The sequence below is a fragment of the Salmo salar genome, chromosome ssa14 (genome assembly GCF_905237065.1).
Source record: "Salmo salar chromosome ssa14, Ssal_v3.1, whole genome shotgun sequence".
Taxonomy (NCBI): domain Eukaryota; kingdom Metazoa; phylum Chordata; class Actinopteri; order Salmoniformes; family Salmonidae; genus Salmo; species Salmo salar.
In genome coordinates, this window is record NC_059455.1 from 33,540,879 (window position 1) to 33,556,133 (window position 15,255).

Here is a 15,255-nt window from a genome sequence, read left to right on the forward strand (position 1 = left end):
GGATAAAACTGCCTGCTAAGTTGCATATGTTTATATCAATTGAGCCATATAAATCAATGTAAAAATTGTATTCCCTGCATGTCAATTTCAATCCAAGGTCACTGCAATGTCAAACATTCCGGTATCCCACTGAGTAGATGAGATGGAGGGTACATTTTGCCTTCTCCTCCATTTCCCTGGTAATATACCATAACATTTCTGCTTCCACTCTCCTCAGCAATGATTCTGGGGGGAAATGAGTGGTTGAAATAACAAAACAGCATCCTGATCCCATACTCCAGTCCAGTACTTCCACAGCTCCAGTGCCCCCTGCTGGGCCCAAAATGCCATCACCACTCTCCAGCACTGGATGATGATGATGTTTTGCAGGTTTGGGTTGGATGGTGCCTGCCTGCTTTTGCAGGGTATTTGACAACTGGGCTTCATAAGAAAAATGTATTGATTAATACTGTGTTATCTTCAGGAGGGAGCAACATTCTGACTGTTGCAGATAGTTGTGATATTATGAACTGACTACCCTTTACATGACAGAGAAGCAGGTATGTTCAACATGTTACTACTATACTAGAAGCATCATTACAGTTTTTTTCAATCGCATTGGTGCTATTTTCACAAGGATGTGGTGAAGTGTTTTTATCTACAAAACTCTAAACTGATAACACTTGTAATGCCCCCTATCTTATATTCAGAACCTTTTACTGTGCATTCATTTGGGTTTCACACACCCCTGAGTCATTCATGCAAAATCAAAGTTTTATGTGAAATACCATGAGAACATTTTTTTGGTCCCCAATACATCAGATAATGATTGGCTCACAATTTAGTCATTTTAACTACAATTCAATCCAATAGCAAATAATACAAAACACACATTTCAAAACTGTTCTTTAGAACTAAATAGTAGATGGTTAATATAATTTCCCATACATAATATTTTTATAATTTGTATCCAATGGCAGGTTGTGTTGAGAAATATACCCTGATGAAGACAGCTTCGCTGTCGAAACGTTGGTTATTAAATTTTTGCATCTGAGCTCTTAGAGTGTGCGGCTTTCCTTTATTTTCTTGTGTTGAGAAATATGTCAGTCTTACAGTTGCATTATCTTTATACAGTACATACAGTACCAGTCAAATGTTTGGACACACTTACTCTTTCAAGGGTATTTCTTTATTTTTTACTATTTTCTACATTGTAGAATAATAGTGAAGACATCAAAACCATGAAATAACATATACGGAATCAAGAAGTAAATATATTTTATATTTCAGATTCTTCAAAGTAGCCACCCTCTGCCTTGACAGCTTTGCACACTCTTGGCGTTCTCTCAACCAGCTTCATGTAGGAATCACCAACAATGCATTTCAATTAACAGGTTCGCCTTGTTAAAAATTAATTTGTGGAATTTATTTCCTTCTTAATGCGTCTGAGCCAATCAGTTGTGTTGTGACAAGGTAGGGGAGGTATAAAGAAGATAGACCTATTTGGTAAAAGACCAAGTCCATATTATGGCAAGAACAGCTCAAATAAGCAAAGAGAAACAACAGTCCATCATTACTTTAAGACATGAAGGTCAGTCAATCTGGAAAATTTCAAGAACTTTTAAAGTTTCATCAAGTGCAGTCGCAAAAACCATCAAGCGTTATGATGAAACTGGCTCTCATGAGGTCCGCCAAGAGTTACCTCTGCTGCAGAGGATAATTTCATTCGAGTTACCAGCCTCAGAAATTGCAGCCCAAATAAATGCTTCACAGAGTTCAAGTAACAGACACATCTCAACATCAACTGTTCAGAGGAGACTGCGTGAATCAAGCCTTTATGGTTGAATTGCTGCAAAGAAACCACTACTAAAGGACACCAATAAGAAGAAGAGACTTGCTTGGGCCAAGAAACACAAGCAATGGACATTAGACCGGTGGAAATCTGTCCTTTGGTCTGATGAGTCCAAATTTGAGATTTTTAATTCCAGCTGCCGTGTCTTTGTTAGACGCAGAGTAGGTGAACGGATGATCTCTGCATGTGTGGTTCTCATCGTGAAGCATAGAAGAGGTGGTGTGATGGTGTGGGGGTGCTTTGCTGGTGACGCTGTGATTTATTTAGAATTCAGTGCACACTTAACCAGCATGGCTACCACAGCATTCTGCAGTGATACGCCATCCCATCTGGTTTGGGCTTAGTGGGACAATCAGGTGTTTTTCAACAAGACAATGACCCAACACACCTCCAGGCTGTGTAAGGGCTATTTGAGCAAGAAGGAGAATGATGGAGTGCTGCATCAGATAACCTGGCCTCCACAATCACCTGACCTCAATCAATTTTTTTAACAAGGCAAGTCAGTTAAGAACAAATTCTTATTTTCAATGACAGCCTAGGAACAGTGGGTTAACTGCCTTGTTCAGGGGCAGAAAGACAGATTTTCACCTTGTCAGCTCAGGGATTCAATCATGCAACCTTTTGGTTACTAGTCCAACACTCTAACCACTAGGCTACCTGCCACACCAGATGGTTTGGGATGAGTTGGACCACAGATTGAAGGAAAAGCAGCCACCAAGTGCTCAGCATATGTGGGAACTCCTTCAAGACTATTGGAAAAGCACTCCAGGTGACGCTGGTTGAGAGAATGCCAAGCGTGCTCAAAGCTGTCATCAAGGCAAAAGGTGGCTACTTTGAAGAATCTAAAATATATTTAGATTTGTTTAACACTTTTTTGGTTACTACATGATTCCATATGTGTTATTGCATAGTTTTTATGTATTCACTATTATTCTACAATGTAGAAAATTGTAAAAATAAAGAAAAACCTTTGATTGGTACTGTACATAGGATAAATCATCAGAAATAGGAGTATTGTAAAGAAGTTGGCTATTGTAAAAACGTAGCACGGTGTTGTATGCCATTTCTGCCCAATGCAACATTGTACAAGACTGCCTTTTCTACTTGACTTGTCAAATGATACAGTATCGCCAGTCACTCTGCTTGACAGCTTACAGTGTATCAATGAAAGTCTGATAATGAGTGGAATATATTGTTATATACCACCCAGGCACTTCAGCAGTGCATTGTACACTACAATTCCAAATGGTAGCAGAGTGGCTCTTTCCACTTTGTCCTATTGACACACACTGGCTGATGGAGAATGATGACCTAGTATTTACAGCCACATCCATTCATGATTTGGTTTTACCTTCTAACAGAAATTCATGTCAAATTGATACATTTATGAGGAATAAATATAGAACTTCACAGCGTCACCCCACTCCTCCGCTCTCTCCACTGGCTTCCAGTTGAAGCTCGCATCCGCTACAAGACCATGGTGATTGCCTACGGAGCTGTGAAGGGAACGGCACCTCCATACCTTCAGGCTCTGATCAGGCCCTACACCCAAACAAGGGCACTGCGTTCATCCACCTCTGGCCTGCTGGCCCCCCTACCTCTGAGGAAGCACAGTTCCCGCTCAGCCCAGTCAAAACTGTTCGCTGCTCTGGCACCCCAATGGTGGAACAAGCTCCCTCACGACGCCAGGACAGCGGAGTCAATCACCACCTTCCGGAGACACCTGAAACCCCACCTCTTTAAGGAATACCTAGGATAGGATAAAGTAATCCTTCTAACCCCCCCCCCCTAAAAGATTTAGATGCACTATTGTAAAGTGGTTGTTCCACTGGATATCATAAGGTGAATGCACCAATTTGTAAGTCGCTCTGGATAAGAGCGTCTGCTAAATGACTTAAATGTAAATGTAAATAATTTAACTAGGCACTACATTCTCTTGGTTTAGTAGTTATTTGTTTTGAGTAGTTTGATTAAGAGATAATTATATTGTTAACAAATTACAAGATAATCAGACCAAAAGTAAAGTGAATATTTCATTTTGAAAAGCAGATACTTAGATTGAATATGTATCCAAATGTAAAGTGATTTGGTGCATTGAACAAGTGACTTTGTGAATTTGTTTGTTTTACTCAGTCAATCGAAAATGTGCTTGGCGTTTTGAAATGTTGATGATCCTTTTGGATGTTCGTGCTTAAGACTTGTGAAAATTGTACCAAAGTGATGGAGAAAAAAACTAAGAACTAGTGAACGTTACATTATCCATAAAGCAGAGTTGACAATAATATTGACTTAAAACCATAAAGTTTATGAATATTCAAGGCAAGAAACAGACCATTTTTCAAAATAGAACTTCATTCATTTGAAACCATCATGACAGCAAAAAGAGCAGTTATGTATGACAATATAAGAAAAACTGGAATAGCCTACTAAAGACTTTAATAGAGGTGGTATTACATAATTCAACAGCAGCACAAACGTAGTTTAAAGTAGTAGAAGAAAATCTACATATTTCAATATTTGGTGACTATAAATTGTATATATATTTTTTTTCAACCCAGTAACAAACAATGTTTTTGTAAATATCAATAGTGTCATTTGATTTGAATCACTTCTATTAGTAACAATGAAGTAGACTTTACAGTAGTGTTTTCATACAACTGTATAGCAGAAACAACCCTTTGCCTCATAAATCTATAAGACTCATTGACCCCATACTTCATGTTAGAGTTCATTCTGGGTCATGTTCAGTAAGCATGAAACAGAGTGAAACGCTACAAAACAAAGTGAAACAGGAATGTTCTATCTGTACTCTCATTTTCCATTGTAAAATGTTTTGTTATGATGTGCCCTAATGAACACGACACTGAGGGGATCAATCTAAATCTTCCACAGCTCCATTCCTCTTCCCAGTGGTACTCGGTCTCCCTCTTGGCCTACCCTTTCCTCTTCCTCTACTTGTGGTCCTCTCCTCTGCTGGGTTGAAGTCTGAGTCGCTGTTGATCTGCCTCACCCCCTCCTCCACTAACTCCTCAGGGTCAGATGTCAGGCGTTGACTGCTCTTGTTCCTCGTCTTTCTCGGTTCCCTCTTCTCTCTCTCCTGCTCAGGTTGATGGATTGGTTCCTGACCCTCTCCCTGTTCTTTAGGACTAGAGCATCCACCCTGCTCCAGAGTTTAGCTCCTGACTCGTCAGCTTTCTCTCTCTCTCCCCCTGCTCCTGAGACTCTGGACCATGATGGCGGTGGACATGGTTCTTTAGACTGACGTTGTGATTGAAGCACTTTTCACACTGTTGACACTTGAAGGGTTGTTCCCCTGTGTGGAGGCGCATGTGGGACTTAAGGTGGCTAACTTGGTTGAAGGACATGTGGCACACCTTGCACTTGTATGGCTTCTGCCCTGTGTGTAGCATTTTGTGCCTATTGAGTGCATTCAACCCATTTCATTCTTGGCCACAGACATCACAAATGTACCTCCTTGGCCCTCGGCAGCTTTGAAGGTGCCCGTTCCGTTTTTTAAAAGTATTGAATCTCTCCGAGCAGTCAGGGCATTGATAAGGACTCTTCTCTTGGGGATGGCTCTCCTCATGTGTCTGGCTTGGTCTTAAATTTCTTGAGGCAGAATTTGCATGCATGCACAAAGCTGTCCTTGTGGACTCTAATGTGAAGCTTGAGAGATGTCTGGGAAGTAAATAGCTTACCACAGTCTAGGCAGGGGATCTTCTTGATCTTGTGTACACACACGTGGTCTTTCTTGAAGTGATACCTGCCGCAGTCTGGGCAGAGTGCGCGTTGACAAACTTTGGTGTTGTGTTCGAGTTGCACATGAACTTTTAGGCTGGATAGGTCATCGAACCGCATGTAGAATTGGTCAAATCCAACAGCCTGTTCGCCCTCACCCACACACAGAGCACAGGCGTACAGCATCTTATGTCTCCGTGTGGTGCAGGTGACTTCAGGCTCAGCTCCACATTCATCGCACCACCAAACTACAAGCTTACCGTCTTCCTCTCTGTCTGTCTGAGAAGTAGCAGCTTCGGCCCCTTCTGTTAGGTCAGAGGAACCAACAGTTTCCAAATCCTCAGAGGAATCATACGAAAAGTCCATTAGTATTTCAGTATGTTCTTTATCAGACGGCTCCCACTCATCTGAACTATCCTTGTTTTTTCTCTTCTTCTTGGGTTCCTCAGGTTCCTCCTCTGAAGACAGAACATCTTCCTCTTCATAAGGTGCAGTGGCCACATCATCATTGTTATCATGATCACTGCCAAACAACTCCTCAGTGATTTCCACAGTCAAGGAACCAGTGTCGTCTAGGAGCTGTTCTCTGTCCAGGCGAGCCTGGGAAACTGTCCCTCCCACCGCCTTGGGGAAGGAAAACAAATCCCATTACTATTGTGTGTTAATTCCATGATCAAGATGTTCTGTGATAGTTCAACAGGGACAAATGACTTGTTCTAATGAACAATGGGATAACACGGTTTGTGAATATTCATCCGTGATAAGGATGGACACCCATTTTCAAAAACCATGTAAAAATGTTATGACCATTATCCAAAAAGTATTTCTGATGTTAATATAATCATGACATGGAAGCTATCTGCTCAGCAGCGGAACTATGAATAAATAGACCAGAACTAGCCTTTGGACAATCAAAAACTACAGGTGGTTCCTGAGGGTGATAGTCCACTTATGCTTATAGTTGGACTGAAATCAAATGTTGTCAACCGTTACTCCTTAATTGTCCAAGGTTACTTTCAGAGGTAGACTGGATTGCGATACCGTTCTAGAAGCATAAAGCCCATTACTTTCATAATTTAAAATATGCACTTACTGTACGCTCCTTTATCACAGTTGTAGCCAACATCTTTTTCAGTGACAACACATTTCTGGCGGCTTTCTTCTGTCGAGTTTTCAGAGCATACTAGATAGCTGTAACGTGGTGATACAGCCGTGGGAGAACACGAATTAGCCCTATAAAAGGTGTGTATCAAATTAAACTCGTTTTTTCCCCCCTTGCTGATATGAAAGAGGAGGTAATTTTATGTGACTAAAACCGTACCGCAAGCGATGCGGGGTAATGTTCAGACCAATGATTTCTGAGCAAGCTTTTGGGCTCGTAACAAAACTCCCCTGTACAGAAGACGCCTTCGTCCAATGACTCTTGTGTGTAAAGTAATGGACCTGAGAATCATGATCAACGGCTAGTTTGTAGGCTGCAGCAGGTATTGGGAAAGGGACTGGCAAAATAAAAAATATGTGGAACGAGTCACAGTAGATCTATCTTTCCTCAACTCACATATATGGCCGAGGAGCTTGCTGTTGTTGCTGGTTGATTCACCTTTGAAGTCATATTGAGACCTTCTATTGAGGCCAGAACCTGGAAGACACCGAAAGGGATATTGTCATGCACAGTCATTTGAGCCACAATGGGAGTACAGTGATAGACAACAACCGCTAGCTACAAGCACGACAGCTCCCATGAGAAGGCCTACCTCCGCGCGTTCTCTTCTCGAACGCTCCTCTGTATTTTGGTACTGCCGATCGAGTCCATGGAAAAATAGATGGCACAGCGGCATCTTTGAGTCTTCGTTTGTTCTTAGTCCCCATAATTTCTGCTTGAAAGTCTCTCTCGTAATCATCTTCCCTGAAGTGCGTGCTACATACACGTAGGCTGTTCAGAGTGGCAACTGGAGTCTTGACATCGTATTTAATATGTCTGACAGCTATTAACCATCTTTTGCATCTTTCCGGGTCTTTCACTGGATAACGGTGAAATGCATTACCTGTTGCCCTAGATTTTCTGTAAAAACCGCAACCAGGGACCGTACACCAACTTTGTCTCGCCATCTCTTATTGGTGGTAGACTTCCTTCACCAGTGAGTTGTGAGCAACAATAATGGAATCGGCGGTTCGCCTTCGAAATAAAAGTCCACTATTGAGACTAATCCAAGCGGATAAAAAGGGTGGAATCATGCCACAATGGACTAGATAATGCTAAACAATGTTGGAATGTTGTTATATAAATGCAACAAAAGGCAATTATATTAGTTCATTCGACCCCCCCAAAAAACTGTTGAAATCGCACTGTGGATGTATTTGAATTGGGGGCATTCTTATAAGCACTGCCCTAACCTATGGCTGGTACACCCATGAAATGGGGTATCAGCCTACCCAGTGACACTCACAGAACAAAACTGTAAAGATTTTACAGAAATATTAGCATCTAACTCTTAATGCAGGACTCTGATACCACTGAAATGGGCAACTTTAAGCTCACCAGTCAACCTATGTGAATTGAACATTTATATTGCAATGTACAGCCTACCCTATGGATTGTGCACCCATGAAATGGGATATCAGCCTAGCCAGTAACACACACAGAGCACAACTATGTAGAGTTTACACAAGTATTAATTCTTATTGCAGGACTTTGATTGTGGGAAATCACCTTTCCAGTCAGTATATTGTGTGTATTTGACATTCATATTGCACTGTACATACAGCCTAGCCTATGGATTGTACACCCATGAAATGGGGTATCAGCCTACTCAGTAACACTTACAGAACACAATCTTCTCTGAGGTCCGGTCTCACACTCCCCCTTCCACTTCCTCATCTTGTGGCCCTTCTTTTTCTCCTCCTCTGCTGGGTTGAAGTCTGGGTCACTGTTGCTTTCTTCCTCCTTCTCCTCCACCAACTCCTCAGGGTTATACGTCTAGTGTAGACGGCTCTGGCTCCTCTTCTTTCTTGGTTCCAATTTCTCTCTCTCTTGCCATGAGTTTGGTTCCTGAATCCTGACCATCCCTCTGTTCCTTAGGTCTAGAGCCTCCACCCTTTTAATTATCCTCAGTCCCAGAGTTTAACTCCTTACTCCCTACCTTCTGTCTGTCCTCCTCAGTCCCAGAGTTTAACTCCTTACTCCCTACCTTCTGTCTGTCCTCCTCAGTCCCAGAGTTTAACTCCTTACTCCCTTCCTTCTGTCTGTCCTCCTCAGTCCCAGAGTTTAACTCCTTACTCCCTACCTTCTGTCTGTCCTCCTCAGTCCCAGAGTTTAACTCCTTGCTCCCTTCCTTCTGTCTGTCCTCCTCAGTCCCAGAGTTTAACTCCTTACTCCCTTCCTTCTGTCTGTCCTCCTCAGTCCCAGAGTTTAACTCCTTACTCCCTACCTTCTGTCTGTCCTCCTCAGTCCCAGAGTTTAACTCCTTACTCCCTACCTTCTGTCTGTCCTCCTCAGTCCCAGAGTTTAACTCCTTACTCCCTACCTTCTGTCTGTCCTCCTCAGTCCCAGAGTTTAACTCCTTACTCCCTACCTTCTGTCTGTCCTCCTCAGTCCCAGAGTTTAACTCCTTACTCCCTACCTTCTGTCTGTCCTCCTCAGTCCCAGAGTTTAACTCCTTACTCCCTACCTTCTGTCTGTCCTCCTCAGTCCCAGAGTTTAACTCCTTACTCCCTACCTTCTGTCTGTCCTCCTCAGTCCCAGAGTTTAACTCCTTACTCCCTACCTTCTGTCTGTCCTCCTCAGTCCCAGAGTTTAACTCCTTACTCCCTACCTTCTGTCTGTCCTCCTCAGTCCCAGAGTTTATCACCTGACCCCCCCCTCCTCCCTTCTCACACTGCTGACACTTGAAGGGTCGCTCCCCTGTATGGAGGCGCATGTGAGACTTGAGGTGGCTAACTTGGTTGAAGGACATTTGACACACCTTGCACTTCTAGGGCTTCTCCCCAGTGTGGTCCATTCTGTGTCGCTGGAAATAATGAACCTGATGCCACTCATTACCACAGATATGACAAATGTACCTCTTCGGGCACCGGTGGCTCCAAAGATGGCTGTTCCGTATGTTAATATAATTGAATCTCTTCGAGCAGTCAGGGCACTGATAGGGACTCTTGTCACCCAGATTACTTTCTTCGTGGGTCAGTTTGTCTGGCCTGGTCCTTAGTTGCTTGAGGCAATACTTACATGTGTGCATATAGCTCTCCTGGTGGACTCTACTGTGAAGCTTGAGAGCGGTCTTGGAAACACATCGCTTGCTACAGTCTAGGCAGCGGTAAGGCTTGATCCCTGTTGAACCTAATGAACATGCCGCGGTCTGGACAGAGTGGGGAAGGTGGTTTATTGTGAGAGTGCTGTGGTTCGTTGTCAGAGGTTGTCGTCACAGCAATTGGAGTCCAACGCAACATCCATCCTTTGAAATATCTTCCTCATCAGTCGGCACCCACTCATCAGAACTTTCCTCCTCATCCTCCTCTCTCATCAGACAGTACAGGGCATTGTCATCATCAGACTCCACATTCAAATGAACAGTTGTCTCACATACCAGCACTGGTGGGGTCTCTCTAATACCACAGGGGGTTGAGGCGTCTTTGGTTGTACTTACTTGAATAACAACAAAACGATCATAAATCATCAGTAGCCTACACCTTAACCACTCTTTACAAACTATGTAGGTGGCAACTCCGACAGTTTAGGTGGACATGGTTCCCTGGGAAGCTGTGCAAAGTAGGCTAGATGTGGAAATTACTGCAATGTCTTGAACATTATGATACTATCATTACAGGTTGATTAAAGTGCATAGACAAAATAGATGAAAAGTGAAAGAATACCACCCTAATCAACATGATTAGCCCCAATAATATACACAAGTCATGTGCTTGGAGTTTAGAACTTTTTAGAATCTGTTTGAATTTGTTTACTTAGAGTTGTAAAAATGTACCACATATTTGTGAAAATTGCACGAAAGTCATGGAGAAAAAAACTAAGAACTAGTGAACGTTACATTATCCATAAAGCAGAGTTGACGATAATATTGACTTAAAACCATAAAGTTTATGAATATTCAAGGCAAGAAAGACAATTCTTCAAAAAATTACTTCATTCATTTGAAACCATCACGACAGCAAAGAGAGCAGTTATGTATGACAATATAAGAAAAACAAATGATTATAAGCTCTTTCAAAAACTATTACAAATCTAAGCATTACAAACTGGAATAGCCTACTAAAAGAGCTTAATAGAGGTTCAATCTGTGATCAAACAATGTTATTACATAATTAAACAGCAGCACAAACCTAGTTTAAAGTAGTAGAAGAAAATCTAAATATTTAAATATTTGGTGACTATAAATTGTTTTTTTTCAACCCAGTAACATAAACAGAATGTTTTTGTAAAAATAATTTCTACAACATGACCAAAACAGTCAGGTCAGTGTACCGGTATGCAGTACAACTGTAAATATATTTACTGTAAATATCAATAGTGTCATTTGATTTGAATCACTTCTATTAGTAACAATTAAGTAGAATTTACTGTAGTGTTTTCATACAACTGTATAGCAGAAACAACCCTTTGCCTCATAAAAGACTCATATTGACGTACATTTTGTCCCCATACTTCAAGTTATAGTTCATTCTGGGTCATGTTCAGTAAGCATGAAACACAGTGAAACGCTACAAAACAAAGTGAAACGGGGATCTCACAGTTGAGGGAGTGTGCAATTGGCATGCTGACTGCAGGAATGTCCACCAGAGCTGTTGCCAGAGAATTGAATGTTCATTTCTCTACCATATTTTATACCTGAAAATAAATATTTTAAGGTGAAAGGCAGGTAAGAAAACATGATTGTAAAAAGAAAACCCAGATAAGGAAAGAATATTAAATCACATAAAAACCTGTTATAAAGTAAAGCTTAAACAATGTTTTAACGAATTTGGCAGTATGTTCAACCGGCCTCACAACCATGCCAGCCCAGGACCTCCACATCCGGCTTCTTCACCTGCTGGATCGTCTGAGACCAGCCAGCCAGACAGCTTCTTCACCTGCTGGATCGTCTGAGACCAGCCACCCAGACAGCTTCTTCACCTGCTGGATCGTCTGAGACCAGCCACCCAGACAGCTTCTTCACCTGCTGGATCGTCTGAGACCAGCCACCCAGACAGCTGCTTCACCTGCTGGATCGTCTGAGACCAGCCACCAAGACAGCTGCTTCACCTGCGGGATCGTCTGAGACCAGCCACCAAGACAGCTGCTTCACCTGCTGGATCGTCTGAGACCAGCCACCAAGACAGCTGCTTCACCTGCTGGATCGTCTGAGACCAGCCACCCAGACAGCTGCTTCACCTGCGGGATCGTCTGAGACCAGCCACCCAGACAGCTGCTTCACCTGCGAGATCGTCTGAGACCAGCCACCCGGACAGCTGATGAAAGTGTGGGATTGCACAACTGAAGAATTTCTGCACAAAAGGTTGGAAACAGGGAAGCTGTTCTTCGTACTCGTCGTCATCAACAGGGTATTGACCTGACTGCAGTTCTGCGTCGTAACCGACTTCAGTGGGCAAATGCTCAACTTCGATGCTCACTTGCACACTGGAGAAGTGTGCTCTTCATGGATGAATCCCTGTTTCAACTGTACGGGGCAGATGGCACATGGCAAACAGCGTGTATGGCGTTGTGTGGGCGAGCGGTTTACTTATGTCAACGTTGTGAACAGAGTGCCACCTCGTGTCGTGGGGTTATGGTATGGGTAGGCATAAGCTGCGGACAAAAACACAATTGCATTTGATCGATGGAAATTTGAATGCACAGAGATACAATGACGAGATCCTGAGGCCCAGTGGGGGACTGGCCGTCGGGAGCACTGGGACATTTCCCGGTGGCCTGAGGGTCGTTTTGGCCAGCAGTGAATAGTCAACTTGACCAGTAATAATATAGCAAGCAGGAATGAGATGACGAAGAATCCACGCATCATGTCCCCACGCGAGGGTGTGCTGACCAATAATGACACCAGGTCTCTCCGCGACACACATAGCAACCGTCTACCTGGCTCTCTACAGATAACATTTTAGACAAGTTGCATGGCGAAATGGACAATCAGAAGAGGAAAGGTGGAGAAGAGAGGGAGAATAAAAAAGAGAAAGGCCCTTGCCACAGACGCTGCAAAATAAGCGACATGTTCGCCAGTAAGGGACCAGGTCAGTCAAAAACACACTGATACACACGCACACACACACACACACACACACACACACACACACACTACACCCAGCATGGCTAGCTAAACCCCACACACACACACACACACACACACACACACACACACACACGACACCCAGCATGGCTAGCTAAGTAGCCTAGCTAATAATAGTGACACAACGGCCGGTAGGCTAAACAGTTTGCACTTCTTACGTCTTTGTGGAGGAATTATATCATGGCAACATAGCGATCATAATATGACATTGAAGGCAATATGTTTCAACTAGTAAAAAATTGTAAACCTAGACTATGGACTTGCCAGCATTCGGTCATGACTCATGCCACATAAGCTAGGAAAAGTGCACATACACTGTACAGCGAAACAGGCTACAGTAACGTAACCATAATACATCCATGAACGTAACACAGTAGCTTGTGTGCCACAGCACAGGCAATGACAAAGATCATTAGTGCCATTAGTACCAGCATTACAAGTTACTACAATAATATACAGCTCTGGGAAAAATTTAGAGGCCACTCCAAATTAAGAGACCACTCTTACTTTTTTCCCCAGAGCTGTAGCCTACTGATACACTAATGATAGTGAGTATGATAAGAGTCTTTTCTTTGTAAAGGTGGAGAAGGAAGCAGCAGCAGCACTAGAGCTACTGATACACTAATGATAGTGAGTATGATAAGAGTCTTTTCTTTGTAAAGGTGGAGAAGGAAGCAGCAGCAGCACTAGAGCTTCAGGTGCTGCTGCAGAACTGGAGATGGTGGTCAGTTCAGAGTCAAACTCAGAGCAGGAACCTTCAGGTACAACTTAAGAGCACAAACCTAAACATGTAGGCTATGATTTTACATTAATATGTACTTTATTTATGAGATTATCAGTAGGACTGTAATCGATGACTGCACAAGTAATACAAGTTTAAGTTGAGGTTATTTACAATGTTAATCTCATTCTGCAGAGCAACCAGGTGTGCAGAGAGAGAGAGAGAGGTTCAGAGCCCAGTACAGGGAAAATAGAAAAGGACAATGAAAGCACTTATTTTGCCCATCCTCAGTCCAAGGACTTTGACTTATTTTTTCAGTACCACCCAAAACAAATCCCTCAAAGAGTCATTCCCAATGTATTCCACTATAAAGATGGAACAAACAGTAAATGGCTGACATACAGTGAAGTAACTCACTCCTTGTTCTGCTCAGTATGTCTTGCATTCGCAAAACCTTCAGCCAGTGATAGTGCATTTGTCAAAGGAGGCATGCAGGCCTGGAAACATGCCCATCAGAAAGTACAGGAACATGAGAGAAGCAAGACCCATAGAGAAAGTGCAGAAGCCTTTTTCCTCAGAGCCAGCAAAGCAGACATCTGTACCCTTCTGAGTGATAAGCACATGTCAGTTCAACGAGACCAGGTCAGAAAGAGGAGGCAGGTCAAAGAACATGTGGTTGATGTAATTAAAGTTATTGATAAATGTGGGCTTAGCTACAGAGGACACAGACATGAAGCTGCATATAACTTGGAAAACATGGCCGACAATCATGGCTATTTTTTTTAGCTTATATTGTTACTAGTGGTAATTACTTACTGGTTACTCTGAAGTAGCTATGCTATGACTCTTCCTTAACCTCCCTAGTCAACAGCCAGTGGAATCGTGTGGCGCGAAATACAAATACCTCATAAATGCTATAACTTCAATTTCTCAAATATATGACTATTTTACACCATTTTAAAGACGAGACTCGTTAATCTAACCACATTGTCCGATTTCAAAAAGGCTTTACAGCGAAAGCAAAATATTAGATTATGTCAGGAGAGTACCTTGCCAAAAATAATCACACAGCCATTTTCAAAGCAAGCATATGTCACAAAAACCAAAAACACAGCTAAATGCAGCACTAACCTTTGATGATCTTCATCAGATGACACTCCTAGGACATGATGTTATACAATACATGCATGTTTTGTTCAATCAAGTTCATATTTATATCAAAAAACAGCTTTTTACATTAGCATGTGATGTTCAGAACTAGCATACCCACCGCAAACTTTCGGTGAATTTACTAAATTACTCACGATTAACGTTCACAAAATACATAACAATTATTTTAAGAATTATAGATACAGAACTCCTTTATGCAATCGCGGTGTCAGATTTTAAAATAGCTTTTCGGTGAAACCACATTTTGCAATATTCTGAGTAGATAGCCTGGCCATCACAGCTAGCTAATTTGACACCCACCAAGTTCGGCCCTCACCAAACTCAGATTTACTATAAGAAAAATTGGATTAGCTTTGCTGTTCTTCGTCAGAATGCACTCCCAGGACTTCTACTTCAACAACAAATGTTGTTTTGGTTCCAAATAATCCATAGTTATATTGAAATAGCTCAGTTTTGTTCATGCGTTCAGGTTACAATCCGAAGGGTGACGCGCGAGCGCATTTTGTGAC

At 42.4% G+C, this 15,255-nt stretch overlaps 1 protein-coding gene across 1 annotated transcript; it reads right to left on the reverse strand.

Annotated features, from left to right (window-relative positions):
• Positions 1 to 4,115: 4,115 nt before the first annotated feature.
• On the reverse strand, positions 4,116 to 7,711 carry LOC106569419 (zinc finger and BTB domain-containing protein 17). Its single transcript, XM_014140761.2, has 3 exons — positions 7,324 to 7,711; positions 7,128 to 7,208; positions 4,116 to 6,193 (listed from the first exon to the last, which is right to left on the reverse strand). The coding sequence occupies exons 1-3, from the start codon at positions 7,468 to 7,470 to the stop codon at positions 5,414 to 5,416; spliced, it is 1,008 nt and encodes a 335-aa protein (XP_013996236.2). The 5' UTR covers positions 7,471 to 7,711; the 3' UTR covers positions 4,116 to 5,413.
• Between the last annotated feature and the right edge of the window lie 7,544 nt (positions 7,712 to 15,255).

Excerpts from the sequence above, each read along its gene's own strand:
- LOC106569419 (XM_014140761.2), bottom strand. The coding sequence starts at position 7,470 with ATGATTACGAGAGAGACTTTCAAGCAGAAATTATGGGGACTAAGAACA. Across the intron at positions 7,209-7,323 it reads CGAGAAGAGAACGCGCGGAG|GTTCTGGCCTCAATAGAAGG; the intron begins GTAGGCCTTCTC and ends GGTGTCTTCCAG. Across the intron at positions 6,194-7,127 it reads CAAGCTCCTCGGCCATATAT|GCGGTGGGAGGGACAGTTTC; the intron begins GTGAGTTGAGGA and ends TCCTTCCCCAAG.